At 37.3% G+C, this 26,520-nt stretch overlaps 1 protein-coding gene across 15 annotated transcripts in view; it reads right to left on the minus strand.

Annotated features, from left to right (window-relative positions):
* The window catches only part of NCKAP5 (NCK associated protein 5), a 245,332-nt gene that overhangs the window by 83,314 nt on the left and 135,498 nt on the right, over positions 1–26,520 (minus strand). For all 15 annotated transcript variants that reach the window (XR_013930049.1, XR_013930050.1, XM_080399613.1 and 12 more), the window contains 3 exons: positions 15,937–16,005; positions 9,744–9,782; positions 3,525–3,644 (listed from right to left, as the gene is read on the minus strand). Coding sequence is in view for 13 of the 15 variants with exons in the window: in XM_080399613.1 (XP_080255739.1) it covers positions 3,525–3,644; positions 9,744–9,782; positions 15,937–16,005 (228 nt within the window). In the remaining 2 variants the exon portion in view is untranslated. The remainder of the gene's footprint in view (positions 1–3,524; positions 3,645–9,743; positions 9,783–15,936; positions 16,006–26,520) is intronic.

Genomic DNA, 26,520 nt, shown 5'->3' on the forward strand with positions numbered 1-26,520 from the left:
TGGGCAGAAGCTACTCTTCTGTGCTAGGTTTTAACTAAAACTATTGCTCTTCCTCAGATGGTGCTGAGACAGAAACACTTTTCCAAGGCTTTGTCATTTTAAGAAAGCAGTTTCAGAGAGAAGATTGCCTGAATAAAATAAAATAATAATAAAAAAAGATGATCAGGCTCCTGGCTCTGTAAATCACACACTTCAGCTAGAAAGAATGTCCCCAGAAAGACAGGATAGCTCTTTAAATCGTCTACAATATCAAAGAGATGACAAAAAAAGCAACTGAGTTATCTCTTTCTCCTCCTTACATTTTGCATCAGAGACTGCATTAGTTAATCTTTTCATGACAGGAGTGACATATCCTCTGTGTCGCTCCCTACAAGCAGTAAGCACACCAAAATTTCTAGTAGCAAAGAACTTACATGGCAATATACACAATCACATGCCTCAAGAAAACATGCATATTTCTTTCAATATATTATTAGGCCCTTTGATTTCATAAGTGCTTACATGTCTTGTAAATGCATGAAACTATAATACTTTCAATAAGATTTTTACAGTGAAGGATTCCTGAAGCGGTCATGAAAACCTTACTACATGATTTTTTTTTTTAAATTGGTAGCAATCAGTTTTTCTTTTGAACTGTATGGGAAGCATGAGAAAAACAAAACAGTACCATCGGTATAGTATATGGGCCATTACCTTCCAGTCAAATTCAACACACTTGTATCAATCTTTTCATTGAAAAAAGTGTGAATTATGTGATTTCTAAGAAGACACAAATCATGTATTATTTTTTTTAAATCAAATATACAAACGCCCCTAGGGTGATGGTGAAATCTATTCTAATTTAAAATTTTTTGAAATAAAATAAATCGGTATTTCTGTTGAAATCTGAGATGCCAAGAATGTTTATGGTTTAAAAATAAGCTTTAATATAAGAGTCTTCCAATGTCAATTACAGAGTAATTTGATTGTAATATACAACCAAATCACAGAGGCTGATATGTAGAAAAGTAACAAATATTATTTATTTTTAGCTTATACCCTCTTCTGAGGCATTCTTTAAAATATGTAATTGTATTGACTGTGAATACTCCTAGGATGAGATCAGCATTAAATAAATAAAACTGAGCTGTATTGGATCAGACAGCACAGGAAAGGTGAAACTAACACCATGTATCCTGCCCCCTCCCCCTCCCCCCCCCCCCCCCCCCCGTATTTGTCCATTCACTTTGATTAGGGTCATGATTTAACAGGAATGTCCTTAACCACATATTTAGTACTCTTCTGTAGTGACAGATTTAAACAAATATTTAGCTATCACTCTAAATCTGGGATGTATGCATTTCCAAGAAGACATAATCCAAACTGTGCCTCAATTCTACGCAGGCACACAACAGTATTTGCTTAATTTCAGGCCTAAGGAAACACCCTTCTTCAGATTTTACATCTCAGGCTGCAATATCACAAACTACACACCATTTATTCAAGTCTGGAGTACAGTTAGAGGATACATACATCTCTGGAAACACATGAATTTATTGAGGGGTTTGGGAGCAAAAAATGACATACATGAAGTGTTTTAACAGAAGTTCTTCATTTTCTGATGTACACTGCAACTTGTTCCCTGCTTTTTTTCGCCAGGGGGATTAAAATCTATTGATAGCAAGAGTAGGGATATAACAGTAAATTTCAGGGATATAACAGTCTGGGAGACCTGGACTTTGCAAATGACCTTAATTCTTTTTCATCCTCAGCCAATGAAGACAAAGCAAGTGAAAAGGGCCAGGGAATCTATTACACCTTAGTTCCTGCCAAACTGTGCAGGAACAATGATGTAAAATATTTGGATCCCTCAGGAAAACCTGCTAGATCATTTGGTTCTTCCACTTGATGGCAGGTTCATCTCTTCTAACTTCTTTTACAGCTATGACACAATCCAGTTTCAAGGAACTACAGTCAAAGCCTTGATCCAGATTTTCAGATGCTACCTACCTAACACTTGTGTAACATTCCCAGAATAACCTGACTTTATTGTTGCCACACAAGGATTTGGGAAAAAGAACCATATCTGTAACAAGGAATGTCCAACATATGACTTCTGTGCAATCTAATCAAACACTAATATAGAGTTGAGTCAGATGCTTTTGAAAAGGGAGGGAGGAGAGGCAGATAAATAAATAAATAAAGACAGACAGACAGACAACAGATAAACCACAGAGAAGGAGCAGGTGATGTAACTGTCAATAGCAGAGGAAGTGAGCAACAAAGGTCTATGCTGTGGTGGGTGTGTCAGAACATCTGAATGGATAGATAAATCAGTCCTACACAGCAGTCTATGAAGGATGAACAAGTGGGAAAGAAAGTAGGGCCAAGGGAGAAGAAACCAGAAGAGCGAAAGTCCTGACCTAGCAATACCTAAATCAACACAAAATCAAGAGACAGAACAAGAACCTGAGGATAACGCAAGAACACAGATCCCTGTGATGGCGACCTGGTACCACTGTGCCTGTGCTTTAGTTTCACAATAGGTAAGTACAGCTATTTGACCTCAGTGTGGGGATTCCCTTGCCTTTAAGCACCACTTGGCAAGCAGACCATGTTTCCTCAATGTACAGCCCAAGCTGATGAGAGTTAGCAGCCCTCAGCTGTTGAGCAACAGTGCAAGGGCCAGATTTTACTTTGCAATACAGATGCACAGCATCAGAGGATTAAATAAGATACACATTTAATATCACTTACCTAGCTGACGTGACCCAAATTTCTCCTCCAAAATGAATGAATTTTTCTCTAATAAGAAATAACATATATTGCTAAAACCAGAATTTGCCCTATTGTTAGGAACCTGCAAAGTTTTAATTAGTCCTCATTTACTGTTCTCCTAGCTCATGGTCAATTTGTTGGAACTTCTGAAAAGCAATTCTACTTCTAAAAAAGGATGACAAAGCAATGGATTCATTCACAACAATGGACTTTGCCAAATGAAAAGGGATACTGAAAGATCTCTTATTATTCTGGAACGACAAAGTAGCAGGAGATGGGTCAATTGGTTTCTCAGTTATATCCTCCCATAGAACACTGCGGAAAAAAGATCACTCTGTGCCTGTGAAGGGGTACTTAAGTCCTTGTAACACATATGGCAAAAGTTAAATAAATGGGCTGTCTTCTCATAGGAAATTACACTGTTCACCATCAAGCAGAATGTTAAGGAATCCAAGCTTCTCCCCTGCAGAGGGATAATGAACCCATATAATTCCATTTATCATAGTGAAGAAGCACCTAAAAAAGTAAGTTACTCTGCAGGTGTGTTCCTCTCTCCACATCTGCACATAATGTGTAGTCATAGCTCATAGGCATACATTTTCAGTTTCAATGGTATCAGATAATAGGTAATGGGTATTCTTCTAATATATTAAATCTATCAACATAATTTCCCCCTTATTGACATAACCTTTAAAAGAAGAAAAACAGTTTTAAATTGTAAGAAATATAAAGCTCATAGCTTGCTTCCTGCAAAGGCCATTTCCTACCTGAAGAAGAAGGTCAGAAGCTGGTTTGACTTTTTGCTGGAAAAGAACACTTAATGTTCGATTCTGTTGTTCCAAATCAAAAACTCTCATTTTCAGCTTTATACATTCCTCCCTCAGATCCTGTAGCACAAGGGAAAATAGGAAGATTAGAAAGCAGGTAACCGAAGCACTTAAAAAGCTCTAAGTAAAGTCACATACTAAGAAAAAATGCATATACCACTTTTAAAATAGTACAAATCAGAAAAATGTGCTCCTTCATTTTCTCTGGTTGTTTGATCATCACATGATAACATCAAAAAAATTATTGTATTGAGAAACAGTAGTTACCTGACACTTCCTTTTGGAGTTTTCTGTCAGTATAATAAAGTGACTTTGCTAGCAACGTGTTTCATTTTCCAGTTGACGCAAAGCAGAAAGCAGCAATTAAGATATGAATATTGCAATAAGCATAAGCTATACCAAACTAGGAAGAAGTTCAAAGTGGTACTGTGCCTTCAAGGTACTCCTCTGAAGTCTGATCACCTCCTTGCTTTTTCTGGAATAATCAAGTCAGCATTGCTGGCTGGCATATTGTGTATGGTCTGTACCTTCCCCACTGTAACTTGCCACAGATGTGGGCTAGGCCATAGTAAGATGTTGGTGCCTCACATTACCCATGTGGTACTACGATCCTGGCTGAGATTTCCAACACAAGGTACCAAAAAGCCTTAAAGCAGGCCATTAGAAGCAGAGGTGGAGTGTAAAACCTCTGTATCTTAAGGCAAAGGACATCACTGCTGAAGACGCAGGTCTGTTAGTCAAGTCAGGTTCATCATGAACAAGCCATTAATGGCCTTCAGATACAGCAAATTTCCATCTATCTATCTACAATGTAAGACCAGCTTTTCATGGCCACTTGAAGGAATAAAGATTCTATCAGAAAAAGGATTTTGGAGAGAGAGCAGAATCTGACAGCCTTTCAGCATAATTTGTGCTGAAATTATTGTGTCCATTCTGAGGCAGAGCTTCATCAATTAGGAAGAGCAGTCTCCTAATAAAGACTACATACTAAAATAATAAGCTGCAGCCATATTTAGCTTCATTTTTTTTTTAAATTAAATCTCCAAAATACTTTCCCATATTCCTTTAAATTTAGGACAGTTGCTGCACTGTGGTATGCCCAGCAGTTACTACTTTCCACCATATGAAGGTGGATCAAGAGGCCTTTGGATGCCCACATGGCGTCCCTTCAATACCACTATCAACATGATGACCTGGCTTTAGGAGAAGACAACTCAGAGGAAGAAACTGTAGTCAGATGTAGCTGAAATTCTTGCCTACAGTTGCTCTAGTCTTCGCTGTAACCAGCACTGAGGTTATAAGAGGTAAATACACAATAAAATAAGCTCATCTTGAGACTTTCAGAGAACTGTAATCAGCTTTTTATGCATATAGTAAGTATCACATTATATGATACCACTGGAAGAATGCAGTTATTTTCTCTTGATAGTTTCTTAGTATTTTTTTTATGTGGCTGTCAAGTGGCTCTTCCATTAAAATTGCTAGAATTTTCCAACATGACTCCCCAAAACTCTTGAGTTCGGTGTTTTGAAAACCCCTAAAGCTTTGATTTCTATAAGTGAGACATTTTATCTCTGGTCTTGCACAAGGCACACTCTATTAGGAAACCACAGGCATCTAAGTCCATCATTATCTGCCCTTCACTAATAATCACAGAATTTAAAACAGAGCCTTAGCTGTTATAACAGTGTTTAGCATTTCAATGTTACTAAGTGCACAGAAAGGAAAAAAATGTGGAAAAAATTTAAATCTTAGCAATGTCTCTGCTCAAAATCTTCCTATCAGTTTTAAAACAGTAAGATTTATGTTTCAAACTTTAGACTTTCTGTAAAAAGGGAAATATAAAGTAGTAGATTACCCACCCAGATGCTATAAACCGTGCCAATGGTAATGCCACACATAGCCCTGAGGAGAAATGAGGCACATAAGGGTAGCAGTATTCTGGTAAAATAAAGTCTGAGTTTAGAAAGCTGAAGTCCTAAAATTACCAATTAATACAACTACCAAATGTCTGAAGCATGTAAACCCTCTCCTGTGGGCAAAATGACCAGCTATTAATATAGTAATCTCTGAAATATCTAAGGTATTCCTACAGCCTTGCTACAGTAATATTCGAGCACCTCTCTATTCTTAAATTTCCCTTCAGTATGAGACTTACTCTTTTCCAAAATGGGATTCAGTGCCCTCACTAGAGGTTCCAGAAGTATGCTGCTCTTCCCCTGAAGATACTTCTTCTAACATTTAATTATTATTTTTTTTATTTCATTGACAAAAATGAAGAAGAAATAATTTTCATATAGAACTCAGAGTAAAAAGTATTCTCCTGAATACTGTCTTGTGGAGGAGGGTAATATGCAAAGAGCAGATACACAGCATCACAAAATAATTTCATTAAGTGGTGTAACTCAAATTTCAAACTGCTGATCCAGGACTTATACGGAGAAAAAAAAAATAATACAGTTCCCAGCACTCCTATCATCTCATGTGATATGAGAAGTCTTTGGGTAGGAGGATAAAGAAAGGATGCTACCAGTATCAGAGCATACAGGTTTGTCTCAGATAATTTTGTTGTTTTTCTGACTTCTTACATTTCCCAGAAGTAAAATTTTCTATTAGTAAGTGGTAGAAAATCCATATAATTTTGCTACATAGAATTGTGAAATTTTGCTGTGTGGCTAACTCAGAACAAATCTCAATTTCATATAGTTTCTCCATAGTCACAGTAAAAAAAAGCCTCTCATATTAGAGAAATTCTATATGTATTGTAACAAATTATATACTTGAAAAGTGCACATTTAAGATTGTAATTCCATTTCAAGGTTTCAGTGACATTGATAAATCACTCAAGCTTTGCTCACTCAATTTGTGTCACTAGAAACTCTCGGTGGAATCACAGTCTTTCCACATACTGGTGAGTACACAGTGCTTTATTTGTTACATTACAGCATGTACTTAATTTAAACAAAAATTAGTCCTTAAGGGACAATTTCAAATTCACAGCAAAGCCTAAGCAATCTACGTTACTGTACAAAATCACTCTCCTCCATTTTCTGAAAGCTCTCAGCTTTTCTTCATGTCTCACTATGCCCCAGAGGTGTGTTATCTCACTGTGGCATGACTGGCTCTGTCTTACTGCTTAGTTGCATGACAGTAGATTTATCTGTTTACTAGTTACTATTTGGATTCTGATATCTACCTATTTGGGACTGGTGTGAGGAGTCCAATTTCCTCTTCATTGTATGCTATTGTGTTCCTGTCTTTTCTTATAAAAGGACTTATATGAATGGTGTCAGGAGCACTGTAACAGTTAATATTCATTAGCATTTAGAAGAGTATTCTCTTTCTCTATGGATATTAAATTAGCTGTTATTACTCAATAATAGGTAAGCAGCTGTTAAATCCCATCAATACTAAGTAAATCACTTCATTAAATGTATTCAAATCTGTTTTTATTGTATCCATATGAACTCCTTGATTCCTATGGGTTTGGGAGGATTCATTACTGAGCAAGTATGTAGTCGTCAAAATGTCTGACACCTTTGCAAAGGGACTCGGGAAACTCCTCTCTTCATTTAGGAAACAACCATAGTATTCCCAACTAGAGATTAATATATTGAGATTAACCCTCTGCTAAATATTTAATCACATATTGTTTTATATTACAAAATGTAGATGAGTTTTTTGTGTATATTATACAAGAAAATGCCTCCATTTCCATTTAAGCTGTACAGAAACACAGATTGGGGATTTTTTTTAAAAAAAACAGTTAAAGTTATGTTTCTAAAACGTGTTACAGGAATAGCTCTGCAGACTGCAGTCCTCTGATGACACACAGCACATGTATACAGAGTACAGGAAGAGTAATACAGCACAGCTAGCAACAGCACAAGCTTCCTCTTATGTTGTGGTTTGCACAAATCACCTCCAAGCTACAGCACTTCCAATCGCTGTAAAGCAACATCCCTCTTCTAGAGTAAAAGGCTTTGTAGTGCATCAAAAAAACATGGGACTGAACAATGACACTTTCAACCCTACCCTGTGGTAAGAGCTGCATGGGTGTTTGGTGGCTGCAGCTGTCAGATGAAGAGATTCAGGGAATGTTATTATACTTCTGGATTTCTGGTATTAGCTTGGGCCACAGGAATGTGTTATCTATATAAGGGGCAACTGCACCCTCCAGAGTCCTGCATCACTCACCTACAGGTCACCAGGACATCTCTTGTCTTCCAGGCAGGATACCCAAGAGCAGACTTAATGGAGTCAGAACACCTCCCTGCGCATCTTTTAATCCATCCAGAATGTCATAAAATTGATTCACCAAAAATCTGCCCAGTAAGGAGCTGAAAAGGGTATCCAGCCTTCTCCCTGATATGCATGCAGGTGGCCAAATGCAACCTTCTGCACCTATTTACTTACATTCACTTACGTGCAGATGGTTATGGGTGCAGATGTTCGTCTATCCTGCTGTCAGGGCACATTCCCCACTTCTAGGAGTTTAGCTGGCAGAGTTCAAGGTCATCTTGTTCACACCTGAGCTGTGTAGCAGGCACTCTGCTGCTACACCTGCACCCAGCCTCCTACCTCCTTGGTCCTGAGCAGCCTCCTGACACCCTGGCTTGGCTTTGCTCAGACCTGCCTCCTCCTCACGGACTGGCCCAGCAAACACAGGACTGAGGCTGACCCTTATCACTGCCTCCAGGCCTGGCCTTGACACTTGGTGCTCAGCACCCTGTGTGCCCTGCTGTCACCCTTGGTCCTGCTCATCCCCTTTGTGGGGGGCATTCTGAATGATGTTCTGCTGTTCTGAATGATGTCCATTATGGAGGCTTTGGAGCCTGTCACCAAAATCTATTTCAGTACTTTGCTACATTTGCATCTAGAAAGCTTTTGGGCATGTGGCAGAGGTTTCTCATTATCTTAACTTGGTGTTTCTTGCTGCATTTTAAGAACATTATTTCTTGTCCTGTCATTCAGCGTAGACAAAACAGTTTATATTCTTCTTAGCACTATCTGCACTAAAAGACTGTATTTATGTCTCTTTCAGACTAGTCTTTTTAAAGCTAAATGATCCAAAGCATTTTAATAATGCCACATTCATCAAGTGGTCTAGATCTCACAAAGGATCATTTAATGAATATTGAAGGGTTCATAGCTTATTATTACAGATCTTCATGTTTTGCTTGAAAAACCCACCCCCCCCAACCCCAACCAAATGAAATCACAGAACCATGTTCAACTCAGAGACCACTTTTTTTGTAAAATTGTCCTACCAGTTATTCCCTGCCCTCTCTGGGCAGCTGATTATTTCTGCTTATTTGTATTACCTTGTTTTGCTTCCTGTTTAATTTCATCTTACTTTTTTCCCAGATTACTTCTTCATTTTAGCAAGATAATTTTTAATTTTACTCCTCCCACTAGGTTCTGTCTGAAACAACCATAGTTCATATCCAACCATTTGGAGCATGAATGGAAACTTCAAACATTACTTGATCCAGAACAGACCTTTACACAAGCCATAATGAATCTTCTCATTCTGCCAGGTTTGCAGTCACTCCACATGAATTTTGCCTGTGAAGTACTTCCCTTGCTTACCCAGGAGAATGGAGCAGGAGGACATCACAAAGCTTTTAAAGACAAAATACATATTCTCTATTCCTGGTCCCCAACAACAGAGTAGCTGAATCCCCATTCTATGCATGGAGCCTTCTCTTCTACTCAGGGAAGCAGCACAAGCCCACACCAGGAGGTCTCTTCTTCCATTGAATGTGAGTGAGCGTGTCAGCTATTGATATGCACTGTAATTTATCTGTTTTATACTCCACAGGACTGGACTGTGGGAGCCACATAACTCATTATGGATAGGGAATGGAAAAATCACCATATGGACGAAAGATTTTCGTGTGCTATTGTCTCAGTATAGGTAAACAATAAAAATTGGATATAGGTCATATATGACCAAGTCTTAAAAGATGTAGTCTTATGGATTTTTATTCACTTGGATTACAAGAAATTTGACTTTGGGCCTGACATGTGGCAGCCTTGGTAAATATATGTGTGAACAGTCTAAAAAAACCGCATACTACACAAGTATATATATCAAATGAATAATGAACATCTGCATGCTTTAAGTTACACCACAATACCCAAACCACAACTTACCTTTTGAGTAAGTAGAGCCTGAACAACCTGATTAGCTACCTGAAATAAATAAATAAAAGAGTTAAGGTATGTCATCATGTGTGTTTAAGCATAGCAATACCTTCTTTCACAGCTTTATAGTTCACTTCCCATCTACAACCATCAGCAATTCTAATATTTTCATTATTTACTAGTATTTTTTCAGATAATACCAGTAAGAATACATGAAATGCACGTTAATTGCTTTTGTACTAGTCCTCATCATAAACAAGCATGTCAATTGCAGTATGACATGACGGACATCTGATTAACTTCTGTCGCCTCTTCTTTGGACTAGGATGAAATTTCCACAGTTCTATATGCAGTTGGTGTGCATCAGCACGGATTGACTGCATTCACTAGAGCTGATTTTTACCAGCCAAGGATGGAGTCCTGAATGTTTACATGAAGTTTAATTGTTTCTTGATTCAATATTGACAAAATGGTACATCTATCATGACAGAAACCATAAACTGCCACAGAAAATTAAAGTACCTACTGTCATCAGAATGTGGTTGGAAGGCATTCACACCACACAGCATAATTGACTTGAATGAGATTACACACAATTGATTAGTAGAACTATATATTCAACTGGGAATTTTTGAAGTTACTTATTTTATACATCCTTTCTAATTTATACTTACCAGCAGGCATAGTGGCAGGGTAGGGAAAAAAGAAGGGATAGAAAGAGGGACTGAGATAAGATTTTCTGTTGATGATGTCTAACCTGTATGTTATGTTTCTAATGTAATTTAAAACTGTATATGCATATGTTATCACACAATGTGTTTGCCTATATTTTTGCTCTTGAATTTAGACAAAGCAACTAGAGATCTCATTGTGCAAAAGGAAACAGTACTCATGAATTCTGGTTTGGTTTTGGATTTCAGAAATTACAGTAAAGCATATGCAGACATCACCAAATCTGCAATGATTCTTCTTACTCTTGGTGAATTAAAGAAAAAAGCCGACACCATTGATGTGAACTGAGTTGTGAGGGAAGAGTTGAAGCTAATTCATTTCTGTAAATAATTCAATTCTGTTAGATCCAAAAGTTAAATTTGATTCATACTCTCATAAAATTGCCTAGTATCAATTCTTTCCTCTAAACTGGTCCCTAACTTAAGGCAGCCTGTGGAACAACAGCCCCATAAAATAGCTCTATACATGATTTAACAGAAGACACAGACTAATATTAGAACAGCAATAACCAAAAGAAGTAAATACGTTACAGTTTTGAAAAACTATGTGCCTTGCCCTATAGGCTTTCAGGATCTACAACTGACAGTGTTCCTTCTGGCACGTACTTTTAACATGTTTGCTCTACCTGAAAACTGAGCAAACCATACAGTACATTATTTTTTTAACTTTCTGACGTGGGGTTACTTTACCAAGGAGGAAGTAGAAGGTTATTTGAAGTTTGTACTAGTCACTCCCAACAGAACAGCTTAGAAAATTACTCCTATAGCTTTATATATTGCACAGAGGAGTGTAAATGGCATCATCTTCCAAATGGGAAAAAACTGAATTTGCTGATGAATATGCAACAAGTTTACCAGTGTTCAGTGTATGAAGTTAGGTATCTAAATGAAAGTATCTGCCAGTGATCCATAGTTCCCATAGATCTCGATAAGACAGATATTTAACTAGTTTCTTTACAAAATGTGGTTATTTTATCCTAGTATATAGCAACTTGGAAAACTGTTGCTATTACCCCTCAATGATTTTCAGGTCTGTATTCTTGGTTTTCAGCAGAAACAGAGGTAGGAGCCTTCAGTCATATGTTCTGCAGTTACTACAATTAATTTAACAGCCAATAAGTGGAATCAAATCCAAATTTCTGCATTTCAAATGAGGTTGCCATTCCACTCCTACGGCAGCACTAATGTCCAGATGGAAATAAACTGCTAAGCTAGCAGATGTACTTCATTTTTACTTACAGGTATGATGAGGCACCATGGATATGAATGAACAACATAAGCCAGACCTACAAAACTGACAGTCAGAGTGACCAAACGCTGAGGAAACAGACTGTTGAAGACAGAGGGACTGACTTCTAAAATGCAGAATATGAGAAATTCCCAGTAATATGAGGCAGAATTGTGGCTCAATCCCAGTAAAAAGCAGGCTGTAAAATGACTTGACTTGTGATTCATGCAGTTAATCAAGGTGAAAGGAACTTAACAGAAATGGCCAGTTCCTTAGACTGCTATTACGTAGAAGATGACACTGCTTCCCTTCACACTGCCTACCTTTCCTTTGAACTTAATAGCCAACATGTTTAAGTGAGGTTTCCTTTTGTGGATTGCAATAAAAGAGATAAAAATTCCAGCTTCAATTTTTCCTTACACAATTATGTTTACATATACATGTTGGTCTTAATAGAAAAGGTATAAAAGAATGAATCAAAGAAAAGAGAACCTAGCGTAACATCTATTATACCTTTTACAAGTATTGAGATTTTACACAGCTGCCTTTACCCTATGATTTCATATGCACAAAGATATTGGAAGTGTACTAAAATGAAAAGTCTTGTATTTTATTCAAACCTTAAAAATAGAATGCCTTTTTAAGGTAAGTTTTTATTTTTGATTAATTCTTAAAACACCATCAAATATATAATCTACTCTGAGCTGTATAATTTCCCGTATGTAAGTATGGTGAAGCTTGACAGAAATCTCATCTGGCACAGTGATGTGAATAAACATGACATTACCACTTACCAATAAACTGACAGCTGAATTCTAGGATGGGAAACTAAGATTAAGCACGTTAACCTCAAACCCCAAGGGTACTAGAAGACAATCCTGTTTTTTGCTTTAAATTTCTCGAAGACAGAAAGATACATATATGGAATATTTCTGAAATTAAATTTCTTATTTATCAAGTACTGGAATATTTCAACGACACCTTCTTCCAAATACTGTTCTAAAGTTGTTCACAGGTACACTTCAGAGATGAACAATTACTTTAAAAATCAGTGAATATTTATCAAAATTTATAAAGGACTCAGCTTGACCCCTATTCTTTTCAGATTTCATCTCTATGAACATTTGAGTTTCATTGGATTTTACCACGAAAATGATTAAAAAGCATGCATTTTTAAGTCATAGGTGCAAGCATTCATACAATATTAAATGTGGGTCATATATGAATGAAAATAATTAAGTAAAATAATTGATTAAAAAAATCAAAAAGAGAAAAAATAATGGCAGATCTGTTCATCTTCAAAACTCAGCTCTCGTTATCTTTGTCACACACAGACAGAAAAAGAATGCTGGTTATTTTTACTTCCTTCCTATCAGCTTAATGGCCACCAACACCTCAGCAGAAAACACACTATGCATAGCAAGTGTCCTTACACTGCTGTAGAGGCCTGAGGGACCATGCAGAGACACTATTGGTAGGGTAGCCAGATTAAATGATGTTTGAGTGCCCTGAGCAGTTTCCCTGTGCCCAGCGGAGAGAAGCTGCAATGTGAGGATGCTGAATGATGAGTGAAAGATGGCAGCATTCTTCCAATAGTTAACGAAAGATATGCCCAACCTTCATTACCTCAAGGGCCTGTCAAGCATCCCAAACATGTGACTAGCCAGAATGGCTAGGTATTAGCTTTGGAGGTAAGCGTTCCTCGTGTTATTAGCCCAGGAGAAGTTCCATACACTCATAACTACTTGGACCGCAGAGGCAAAATTAAAATAATGATTGTAGTAGGCACTCAAATTCTTTGATGACAGGCTTAGCTGGTTCAGGCTTGGGTATGATCACAGTCTTGTGTTCTCAGAAACATTTGTGTTCCTCCCTTTAAACCCATCAGGTCTCCCTGGAGGCAAAATGGAGCTGCAGCACAGACAGATACATAGCTGTAGTGGATACATCTGCTCCTAAAAACTGATGAAGTCCTGAAGGCCAAACTAGGAAAGGTCTCAAGAGATTTTCACCTCAAGAAGCAGGGTTGGTGTAAGATGAGTTATGAACAGACTTGAAGTCTTAAAGGAAAAAAAAAATTAAAGAGAAGACTTTGGGTTTTTTTCTCCCCATAAAAATATTTACGGAGAGCATTTTATTTGCTAAAGAACTCTCGTAAGAATCCCTGTTTGGAAAGGACTTTGTCACACACAACACATCTTCAGAAGACTGGTTGGAAATGAAGGTTCTCACAATCATTAATTGGGTTATTCACCAATTACATTTATGTCTCATCTCCTATTCTCTTTATTGTTACTAACTATAATGCAATAGGGTGAGAAAGTACGATTTTTTGTGAAGCTCCACCAAAGGTATGTGCTCAAGTGGGTGCTAACTTGGGACTCCTGCAAAACTTGCAATTACTAAACATGGTTTTGTTGTCTGAGTCACTGGCAACAACAACTTCACCTCAGCGATCAGAAAGGATTGAGTCCAAGTTTGTGTCAGCTAAAACAATGCTGGTTACAGTGCCGCTGCCAAAGTATTGTGGGGGCTGAAAGGGGAAGGAGAAAAAAGTGTTACCAAGCCATGGGGAAGGACAAGAGAGGTCATAACACACAAAACAGAAGACAATGAAGGAAGAAGATAAGCAAACAAAAAATAAAGCAGGGAAGCACAAAAGCACAGATGATGAGAAGCACTTTCTCCTGAAAAACTTGACACTGTGGGAGAAGGTGCATACAGCTGTGATAATACAGAAGAACTGACAACAGCCAATGTAATGTTGAAGATAATAAAGTTCAGAGCATAGTTTGATATAATTATTTTCTCTTTAAACTGCAACAGCATGTAAAAAACACAACCTTGGATCAGAAATCCATCACTTTACTGCAAACACAATAAAAACACATCTTCTATCGTTATAATCTGTATGGAGTATTTTGCTGGAATAGACAGTTACAGTGCTTTACTAATTTCCAGAAATAATTATGTAGGCCGATTTTGTCCTAGACAATCAGAAAATAATTTTAAGATAAGCTCTGTAAACTGAAGTTAGTAATTATATGGTAATTTAATCCTTATCACCAAGATATCCAAATATGATTCAAGTGTGCACCGAATGCAGTGACTCAGGCCAATGCAGACCAAGGCTCTGCTGGTATTCCTGCCACAGAAAAGGCAGAGCATAACCTAGTGGGAAAGTGTATCTGCAAGCCTTTTACTTTAGGTCCCTGATAAAAATATGCTGTAGGGGCACAAGTGTGGATTTGCTGATGAAAATCTGCACTAAACCAGAGGCTTCTTGTACCAGAGCTGTATTACTCATGCCCGTAACACTTCAGCAACTGCTGATAAAAAATTATAAAAGCTGGTATGAGGACATGAATTGTCACCTGGTATGTGTGGTTTGCACACTCATGCACGTTTTTCTCAAAGGAACAGCTTAGAAGCTGGTGTAGGTTTTGCTTTGTTTTGTTTACTTGCTAGCTAACTTCTTATGCTACTGCACATTCTTACTATGGAATGGGTAAATGATTACTACTAAGCAACTCTTCAAGCTACTAAATGTCTAAACTATTTTCAGTTCTTGTGTATGCTGAAGAGATTTATTTCAGGATAAATGGGAGGAACAAGTAAGCATCAGTATAAATATGGAGAAAATTGCATTCAGTGGGAGATACTAGACATTTCTGGAAAGGTAAGCATTGCTTGAGTGCTCAGACAGTAACTGATGGGTGAATTATATTGTAGCTGTAACTAGCAGGTCTCATCAGCGGCTGAGCTATGTAGTAGAAGTGAGCCAACAGCTAGAAAAAACACCCACATAAAAAGCTGTGTATGTAACCCTAAGGAGGAGCTGAGAGACTAAATTCTCTGGTTATGGAATACATTGCATAGGAAAGCTGGGGGACTTTTGATGGAAGAAGCCACTGCGAACTGTGTTCCACTCTACAGAAAAGGAGGAGTACACAACACCTAATAGGTAAATTATCATCTTCTTCTCCTAATCAAAGCAAACCAGTTCCAAATACTGGTCACAGGGATATCAACTTTTTGGTGAAGAGGTGTGGTCAAAACAGGATTTACAGCAGAGGTCATGGAGAACAGTATCTATGACTGCCAAACACATGTTCTTGGAATTAATTAGAATGAGGTAATACTAGGAAATTGCAGAACAATGTCAACCTTGGAGAGTGGGAGAGATTCATTTCTGTTATTTAATTATAGTACCAGGTAAGAACAACCTTTTTATCTACCTTACCTCATCAAGACATCTTTCATACTGTTCTCTCTGATTTTCATTTTCCAGAGCCAGCGCTGAATTCTCTGCCTACAGTAAAATAGAATAAATAAATAAATATGTAAATAAATCAAAGGGTAGCTTGTACTACATGACAATTCATAAAAATTCTCAGGGTGCTTACTTTGTGTAGTTCTTCAAGATCCAGAATAAAAAGCACCATACAATTTACTTTGCTACAAGTTGAAATTTTGAGTAAAAACAGAAGTGACATTCATTTATGAGATTATTCACACCATGCATTAAAACTTAAAACAATATCAAAGCAGATATTCCACATATGTCCACAAGTTCATTTTGTCAGGTGCAATAGAATTGGCAATGAAACATTATAAAAGACACTGGTACATTTTTTTCTTCCTCCTCCTTTTCTGATTAGAGTGCACTCGCTATCTGAGAAAGCCACTTAAGAAGCAGAGGCAGCTACTATCAAAAGGAAACAAAAGGCAATCTTATGTAAACTTTTAACTGGCAGTTCTTCATAAGCCTGGTTTCTGCAGTAAGTAGCTCCAGATGCACTGGTCATACTACAGCGAATTGGTGAATTACACCCTTTAACTGAATCAGATAAATTTATTAGCCTTTACTTAAAAAACAATTCCTATTATTTCAAGAGTGAGAGAGGTTTTTTACTACACCTAAATGCAATCTTAAAGTCAGAATTTTTTTCTCTCACATATTTCAGTTTAAATATGATAGCTTCCTGTATAGTAGTGCCCTTCATCTATCTTTAATTTCCATTACACTCATATTTTTGCATAGCAGAAACTTCAGAATGGCACAATTTGGTACGGAAATTACAGTAAATCAATGTATTTTCCCATATATTATGACTTGACTTTAGGAATTCTTACAGTATTGGAAAAGGAAAATCTCTAAAGTGTGCTGTATGGAGTTGCATCAGAGCAAATTTCAAGTAGCTTTCTGTTAAAGACTAAGAAACAAAACCAATGTATAAAAATCTGTGAGTTAAAACTGGCTCTAGAAACCTCTCTGCCTTCCACGCATCACCTCACATCATGTAACCATAACACCAAAATCAATGCATTCACATAATTACAACTGTTACACAATTTACACTACTTGCTTCACTTTAACCTTCTGTTAACCTATAAAAGTTAAACAAATGTTGTTTCAAAAGAATTGCGGTTATACAAAACAACAAGGGTCATAAATATAGTTATCATCTGTAATTTTAGAGAAAAAATTAATGTAATGTACTGTTTGGAAAGATGCACACTTTCCCCTTCCTTGTTAAGAAAAGTCAATGATTCAACAAAATTAAAATCCCCAAGTCCAGTAATTTGATTCATTAACAATTTCAAATTCAGCTAAATCCTAAAAATAAGATTAGGAAGAAAAAGTAAACATATATAATAACATCCCACACTGAAAGAGAGTAAAGAATAAAAGGTGGTAAGAAACAAGAGTATATAGAGTTTACTTATTTACAAGTCTAAATAACTGTACGGAATCAGTGCTTTATCTTGAGGGTACAATCAAAGCCAGCAAAGGTGGGAAACTGCTCTGCATCATATTTTCACAATGTCATTTACCAATGGATTCAACATACGGCTATAAAGTCTATGGGTGATCCTGCAGAGAGCACTGTGAGATGAGGTAGCAAAAAGTACAGACGCAGAAGTAAGGAGCAAAGTAGAAGCAGAAGCTGCAAAACCGAAAGCAGCAGTAAGAAATCAGAGGCTGGAGGGTAAATAGTCCTCCTTACTGAAGAGGCTATCATGTACAGTTATCAGTTTGCTTCTACAGACACATTCTTGCAGATTGAATGATAAAAATAAAGAGATGATTGCTACATAAAAATGTATTTCTGAGTTAAAGGTTTTCAGATGTTTTCTCTATGAGTATCACCCTAAAATGTCATCCAAAGTATTTTCTTCTTACTGTTTTAAAGCCATCATTAAAGGATTAGTCTGCACAGCTTGTAACTCATGCATGTTGGTAGACCTATTAGTTCAATTTTTTTAAATTTCATTTTCACTAACATAAAAATATATTGTACGATTTTATCCTAAGACAGTTTGGGCAGACTGCTCCCATATAGAGATGTCTAAAAGAACTACAACATATACTTGTTCTATACAAAATACTCAGAGAGCTCTCCATATTTCTCTTACTCTTTTTTTTTTTTTTTTTTTTTTTTTTTTTTTTGAATGCTGTAAGGCTGTAAAATGGAAGCTAAATCTTGGATCTGTTAGCTGAATCTCTGATTTCAGTGACCTATTCCTTTACAAATAGTCTACCAAAATTAGGAAATCTGAACTCGACAGCATTATAAATACATGCTACATTTCCCCTCTTATCAAGCCACAGTGGAAACATCTGTATAATAAAACCCTTTTTCACACCACTGGCTTTGGAAGTGTAGTGAAAGGGCGTAATGCACAGAAGTCAAGCTTACATTGACTGCTTCTTGACTGCTGAGCAAATCATGCTTATTTATTTGGCATCTTTGTAATAAGGACTGGACTAGAAGGGAACACTTGACTGACTTTGCTTAAGATCCTGTGCCAGTTCCCACAACATGGGAAAACCAGTACTTGATATACTAAATCACTCTATATTGCAACTGAATACTTGATAATAATCCTCATTCTCCCAAAAGTATTCATTTGGAAAATCTGTAATAGCACTTGTGGTCTCAAAACCCTGCCTCCTAATCCAAACCTTTATTTCTTTAACAGGAACCACTGGGTTTTGATGTTATTGTTAAGACTGCTCAATTTTTGCTCAGAGGGATCTGCCTACCTCCAGTGTTGCATATTCTAGGCATCTTTTGCCAGTTAAGCAAAGTAGGTCTCCTTGGAGGAAACCACTATTACATTTAATTTTGATTTTTATTTTCAGGCCATACTTAAGACTAGGCTAAGATGCAATAAGAAGCCCACGCTTCACGCAGCTTGAAAGCTACTGCTCACTTGCAGGCACCCAGAGGCAGTGGTAGAGAAGTACTGACCCCTAATGCATTCACTTCTCCCATATATAACTTAGCAGGGGACTACACAGGAAAAAGCCCTAGCTTACTGAGACCAGTACTCTCTTAGATATCACCTGATTTCTACAGTGATTTCTAGTTTTAGGTATAGTCTCTAGGAAATTATGTATATTTTATGTTACACATAGAAACAAACCATCTCTGTCCCTCAGCCTCACAAATGTGAAAAGTGATGCAGCCCAGCAAAGTGCTGCAGACAAGCGACATCCAACACTTGCTGCCAGCACCTACAGGCAAGCATGCTTTTTTTGGGGGGGTCAGGCCTCCAAGCACAGTATCATTCAGTCAGCCAAAAGTGGCATAACAACATTAAATGCAACATTACATGTTGCTTTTGGATCATTATAGATGCAAGGATCCTAAAATGTCAAAACAGGGGTACTTCCTAGTTCCAATCTGGAGTCACTCCAAACATGGGAAATTTTAAAGATTTCAGTCATGACCTGGATAATGCTAAACAGCCTTCAATTGCTTAAATCAGAGATAACTTTGATCTGAATTGTGAGACTGAGTTTATGGAAAACCAATCTGAAAGTGAAAACTTTAGGCTACTTTATAAAATACAGAGGTTGCCTTGTATTGATGTCATTGCTAAGACACAGTCATTACGAGACTCTCTGATCTCTGATTTTAATCCCTTTCTCAGGATGGAAAACATAGCCCTAGTAATGATGAAAATTATCTTTAGGTCAGCTAAGAACTTTCTCCTTGATAGATGTTGAACACTGTATTTTCTCCTGTGAGGCAGTTGTTTGCACAGTTTCATTCAGGGCTAGTAACAGACAGGCTACACACCTGATGCACTGAACTCTAGTTCTCTTCCTACTGAATTCGATAACAATCTGCCATTTATTTCCCATGACTGTATATGCAAGTGAGGTGCAATGAAATAAACTGTATTTGTTTCACAATACACAATGTTTCTTTAAAATTTCTTTGGGGCAAGAGAAGTAACTCATGCGTGGGGCAAGGAAGGTTCGCAAATAATTGTTCTTCATTATGCTATAGAAGAAACAAGGAGACAGAGCGCAGCATTAGCCTTTTTCATGTTTCTATAAATGTGTTATATACTGGATCTGTAAAGGCAGGCCAATTAATTACAGTTCTTAAAAAAGTTTCTAAATTGGTCATAATTAACACCAAAACATAGGAAGCATCCATTCAGGCAGTACAAGCACGTAAATTTTAAATTCTTGTGAAAATGTATCTTCACCTGAAACTAAAATGCATCTCAAATATATCCTTACTGTGGTCATATTTACTTTTTTGGTAATGAACAACAAAAGACACTAGATTTTTGTGTCATAGGAAAAAACCAAATGTAAGCCCCCCACCCTCTGCCCCAAAACAGAAGGAAATGTTGCCTCCCCAAAAGTATTCATTATCAGTAGGCTCTGAGCCAAAATGTGCTCTGCTCCTTCCCAGCTAACAGTCTTTTCCTGGGTTTACATGGTCAAAGCACGAGATAACCCACAAATTTCATAGTGTCAAATCTAAGACATTTTGGGGGGTTCAGTCCTCAACTAAAGTCACAGATCGTGACACCTTCCAGCTGAATAACAGCCCCAGACTACAAATAGCCAAAATAAACATACACTTAATAAATATATTCTTACATTGATACAGACATTTAGGATGATTTCTTCATTCTCTCCTCTTCATTTTTAACGAATTCCGAGAGGATTATTACAACAGGTTAAGGATTGTCTACTAACTACACTCGGTTCAACATTTACCTGTGTTTGGTGGCAGGCACATTCTCATGTCTAAGAATATCATGAAACATCCATGTCTCCTCCAGATTCGCCTCTCTAAGTGGCACTTGAGAGGACAACTTCCACTTAACATCCTGTAAAAGCCATTTCTGTGTGCTTCTTTAAAAAGTGAACTGAAGTGTTTAAATCACATTTGAAAATAAGATTTGGATTTAAGGCCTTAGGGATTTTTTTCAAAAAGTTTAAACTTTACCTCTCTGTGTCTTGATTTTTTAAGTCAAGAGAACAGAAAGAACAACATTTTGTTATCTAGCTAGCCTGTTCCAATGATTTATGAATTAGGACATACTTGGCATACCGGGGTCATTAAGTGAGGAATTATTTCATGTACCTATTAGGAAATCTTCCACAGACAATCCTCTATAGTTTTATAACTACAATGAAATGAATTAAACCACCAAATTTTCCACTAGAAGTCATGAATAAAAGAGAAGCACATAAAAGACATTCTTCCTTATGCAACCATTGTAGAGTTGAGACAAAAGAAAAGGATGGGAGGAAGAAGAGAGAAGAAAGCAGAGAGTAGTATGTATTTTGCGCTAAGGGAAAAAGCAGATCATAGAATCACAGAACAGTTTGGATTGGAAGGGACCTTTAAAGATCATCTAGTCCACCCCCCCCGCCATGGGCAGGAGACGGAGGTCTAAAGGTTGTACGTCAAGTTAGCAGCTCAACATGCGTTGAAGGTATCATCAATAAAGGTCAAGAGGAACAAAGTTATGACAGTGAACTTTAAAACCCTTGACAGAATGCTACAAACACTGGTTACCATGTACACTTCTTTGTTATTCATACTAAATCATTTGTCCATTTATAGAAAGCATTATTGATTTACACAGAGACTCATTTGTCATGCTCTGTGCAGTGTATTAATAGCCATCCAAGCACTTCAAATGTGCTCAGCAATTTTTTCCTGCTCTCAGCCTCTGATTTTATATATTTTTGTGGTCAGAGCTTCATACAGCACACATGAGAGGTCAAAACCTAGGTCAATGCCTGTTACTGGTAACGTAGGAGGTAATGTTGTTGCAATCTTTACTTAGGTCCTTATAGCAATTTTCTGGTAAGCTGCTGTTCTAGGAATAGTTTACCACTTGAACTGCCTCATCTTTGGTCACCGGAAACTCTTTGTATTATTCTGTCCATGTTACATAGAAAATCTGTCCTTTGAAAAACTAACTCAACAAATTGTCAGAGAATGGTTAACAACTTGGTTATGCTGGTTAGAAGTGCTGAAAATTACATTTGTGTTTTTAAATCAACCTAAGTTTAGCAACAAAGGCCTTAATTTAATTCTAGCACTATAAAAGCATTTCCACCAGCCACTTTCCAGTGCCTTTTATATTGCTGTAGACAGCTGTTTGCTAGGAGTAAAATGGGAGCTGCACCTCATGACCTGCCTGTCAACATTTGGACGCTTCCACATTCTGCTTTATACTTTCCACAATAGAGCAACACTGGAGCAACCATGGAGCATCTTCCTACTGAACTGCAGCCCATCTGCTACAGCTCTGCTCCCTGGCCCCCTATCCCCAGCACAGTAACTGAGACTGGAGCATGCTAGCTACTGATGAAATAAGCAGTGAATTTAGCAGACCAATACTTAATGAAATATTACTGTATGCTTTCTCAAATGTCCTAGTCTTAACTAGCTCTTCAGGTTCATGGAGATGGGAGGAAAAAAACCCAAAAAGGACAAATTAGTGATATGATGGCAGCCACCCTTCTCATCCTGGCTTCAGAACACATAGCCCCTTAGCCTTCTGAGCTGCATCATTTTCCATTTTTTTTTTTTTTTTAGTATGATAAAATAGCCTATTCTCTTTAGCCAAACTTAAAACATTTAACACATTTTATCTGAAACACTCAGCCACTGTTCAACTCACGTTCAGGTATAAGATGTCATGAAAGCAACACATATGTGATGTTAAATAATAAAATACAGAACCATACAAGAGTTAATTATAATTCTGTCTACAAAAAGGCCACATTAAAACTTACTGGGCAGTACTGGTAGGGATCATTTTTGCAATTCAAAATTTCAATAATGCATTTCTTAATTCTTTACTGACACAAAAACCCAGTGACATTAGAACAAGCCACGGACTGATCTCAAAAGCAGTCTCTCTCACAGGCCGTACTATGCTACAGCTGTGCTACCAATAAAATGGATTTGTAGCCTCAGGGAGCTAGTATAACCTTCTTCTAATGTACACTGGAAATAAGAAGATATTTATTCAACATCAGAAAGCTAACCACTTAGGGTTACATAAAAACTTGGGTTTAAATGTTCCTAACAAAAAGCAGCCCAAGGTCTGCTGCATATGATGTTTTACCAGTTATTGATGAGCTGATTCATGTCTTTAAACATTGATTTACACTGGAAACTATGTAACAGCTTTAAAAAATATGGATTCCATGGTGCCAGAGATAAAAAAACAGAACTTGCTCATTTAGCTGCAGATCTGCAGCAGATCACAGGGAGGGACTCCCAGTCAGGGTCCCATACAGGGCTCATACTCGCAGACCTCTTCTCCTGTCTGTCAAGTGTTTCCCAGTTCCCACGAGAAGAAACAACGGGTGTTTGACCTAAATGATGAAGCCTGCTTTTTGAAAGAAGGGGATAACTAGAATTTAATCCTTCAAATCTACTTACATTGGATAAACATATGAACTTCAGGAGTTGAATCAAACAAATCAAAACCAAATGAGATTCATACACTGCTGATGAGACCATGTTCTAAAATCAACTACAAGTAAACCTCATATTCCTGGTAATTCCTCTGTGAAATACCTTTATTATGATTTTTGTTATTTTTCAGAAGTTGAGGCTGGACATTTTTAACTGGTTCAAATAAGGTATTATTTGTCTTTTTTATTTTGCTTCACTCTAAAGTAGTTAAGAATGAGGAGCCTTTAAAACCTTCAATATTTTCCCTTCTGACACCACAGAAATGTCTGGAATTGACATTTTAAAAAGAAGGTTAGGAACAGATCTAGCAAAACAGACTGCATTATAAGCCCAGGCTTATCTTTGAGCAAATAAATATCTAGACTACTAACAGATGTATCAATAATAGCTTTGTATGTTTACCTGCATGCAAATTGTAGAAAGAAAACAGCAAATTCTACCATTATTTACAGAGACTATAGTAGACTTAGAATATATCCACAGGTAAAGCACAGTCAATTCAGGCCTTTGAACAAACAGGTTAAAATTTTGAAGGATGCCTCTTTTTTCCCCCCTAAATTCTTCTAAATGCCAACATATAAAATGTTTTTTGAGGACGGGGAATGAAAGAGATCTAAACAAGCAGAGACAGGCACCATAAAGCCGTGTAAATTTCCCGAAGTTAAAGACATACATAGCACACATGATGGTCTATATCAGGGGTCCTCAAACTACGGCCCACGGGCCAGATATGGCCCCCCAGGGTCCTCAAAACCCCACCAGGGGTTGGGGGGGGGAAACCAAGCAGCCGCAGATGACTGCCTGCCCCTTCATCTGCGCGCTGGCCCCCTGGTCTTATATAATGCATATACACTTGAAAAAGCATGGAAGTACAAACATGGAAAACCAGAAGTCCCAGCAAGAGTCTTATTTTTTTATCACTCATCCTCTGAATAAAGTACTGAGCTGTGTGCCTCAGTGTGGCATACTGCTCTGCAGAGACCAAGGCACTCACCCTCCGTAAGCAATACTCCCAGGCTGCCTGAACAGAAGCTACCACTATTAATGATGGGTAAAATGACAGACAAGAGAAAGCCTCGGCACCCAGAGTCAGGCAGACCCATGAGGCTGTGTGACACCAAGCCTGTCATACAAAAACACTGGCTTGGGCAGTCAGGAAGAAGAAATGCTGAATCTCGTTCACCTTTCCCCAAACCACTACTGTTCCAACAGAACAGGGCCTCTCCCTGAAGCGTGCCCTGGCACCATGTCACAGGCCACTATGCCATCACACAAAGGTAAGATATAAGACTGAATTTTTATGCAAGGCACAGTGTCAGCATGTCATGAAATTTGTTTATTTTCTGATTTTCCAATATTTACAACTCAGTGATCCTTCCCCTTGCAAACTGTGAACGACAGGCAGCTGTTCCATCTCGTTCTTTTTTTTCCTCCTCATTTGAAGCGATTTGTTCCCTTATGGAACTGTTCTCCCTTAAAAAGTGACAGCATTTCACTCTGACATACTTACTGTGCTTCCCCATGTAATATTAACAGGCAGTTATTTCCTCTATCAAAGAACTAAAAATAAAATCCCTTGTCCATGAAAAAAGAATGAGATCCTGAAATTCTAAGTGAAACTAAGATTCTTAGAATTAAGGCAGGCAGATAAAGGCAGGCGATGTGGACCTGATTAATCTTCAAAGGCATTTATGTGTAATATCAACTTGTATTTAACACATACACAAATGTCTTTGCATTGAAAACCCTTCTATGAATTATTCATACCACATTTGGTCAGTTGCATTTGTTTCAATTTTTCTTGTGAAAAGACGAAACTCTTCAGGGAAAGTTCTAATTCTTTTAAATACCAATTCTTTGAAAGTAGTAAAAGCTAGTTGAAAACCATTGACTACCTATACATTCAATGCTGAAGCTCAATAAAAAATTTTCAGTGTAGCTATTTATAAAGAAAATATTTGCTTTGATTTGAAAGGAAAGATTTTGCAGAAGATTTCGATCAAATTTAAAAATGACATTGAAACCAGCACAAGTATTTCCAGGGTTCTGGGTCCTTCTGAAATAATACATATGAGAACCAATTTTTAAAAGCACTTGCCTGATAAAAAAACAGCTTTTTTGTTTGTTCTGGTTTATTTTTTTTTAAACTCAGATCTTGAGGGGAACTCATACTTTCAGGGCAGTTTATCAAGCATTAAGAAAGGAACTTTAGAATTTACTTGAAATTAATTATCCTCCAAACCTTTGCAATTTTGATCATGAGGTTATTGACACAGTGACAGTTTTCTACTTTCTGTGATTCCATTATCCATACCTTCCTGAGTAGCATACTCAGCTTCAAGATTAATCTAATGTGGAGTTTGAAAATAATAGGACATTTCAGATCCATGTATGAAAACTGATCTCTGGGTAACGTTATTCCAATGAAACCCATTTCTTATTTTTTTTCACTTGTCTAGCTGAGACGTTCATAGTAAATACAAGCAATGCGACTAGCGATTCATGGTGCTGGGAAGCGGGTATGGAAAATAAGCCCAGGAGACAGTTTGTCTTTACAGGACACACCTCAATATTTAAGTATAGGAATAAGCCACAAAGGCCTTATGCTTTTTTTCTTCAAAAGCTCAAATTCAAGAATTTATATTCCTTTTAGCAAGTTTAATTTACCTTTTCAAATTTTGGCAGGTCACGCTAAAATATTCAGTTCAGGAATAGAATGTAATTGCAGAATTTAACTAATTTTAAAAAATGTGACTTTTTTCTTTAAAAACTCAGATTAATTAAAAATGATACTTGATGGAATTAAGTAGACAGCTTTGAAACTGAGTACCACGAAGGCAAGGATTACACATATGTATATAAAGGATTCTTTTTTTTTTGATTTCTAGAAATTCTTTCTATCAAGAGCAGCTCTTTTCCTTTAAAGCGGCTTTTATGTATTTTTTCCAATATCAATGGAATAAACATGAAATATAATTTCATAGATCAATGCAAAAAAATGGCCCTAATGCCATAACTGGTACTCCTAGGTTGCTCCATGCACCTGAACTGAAGAGCTGTTA

The sequence above is a fragment of the Falco punctatus genome (assembly GCF_963210335.1).
Source record: "Falco punctatus genome assembly, chromosome: 8".
Taxonomy (NCBI): domain Eukaryota; kingdom Metazoa; phylum Chordata; class Aves; order Falconiformes; family Falconidae; genus Falco; species Falco punctatus.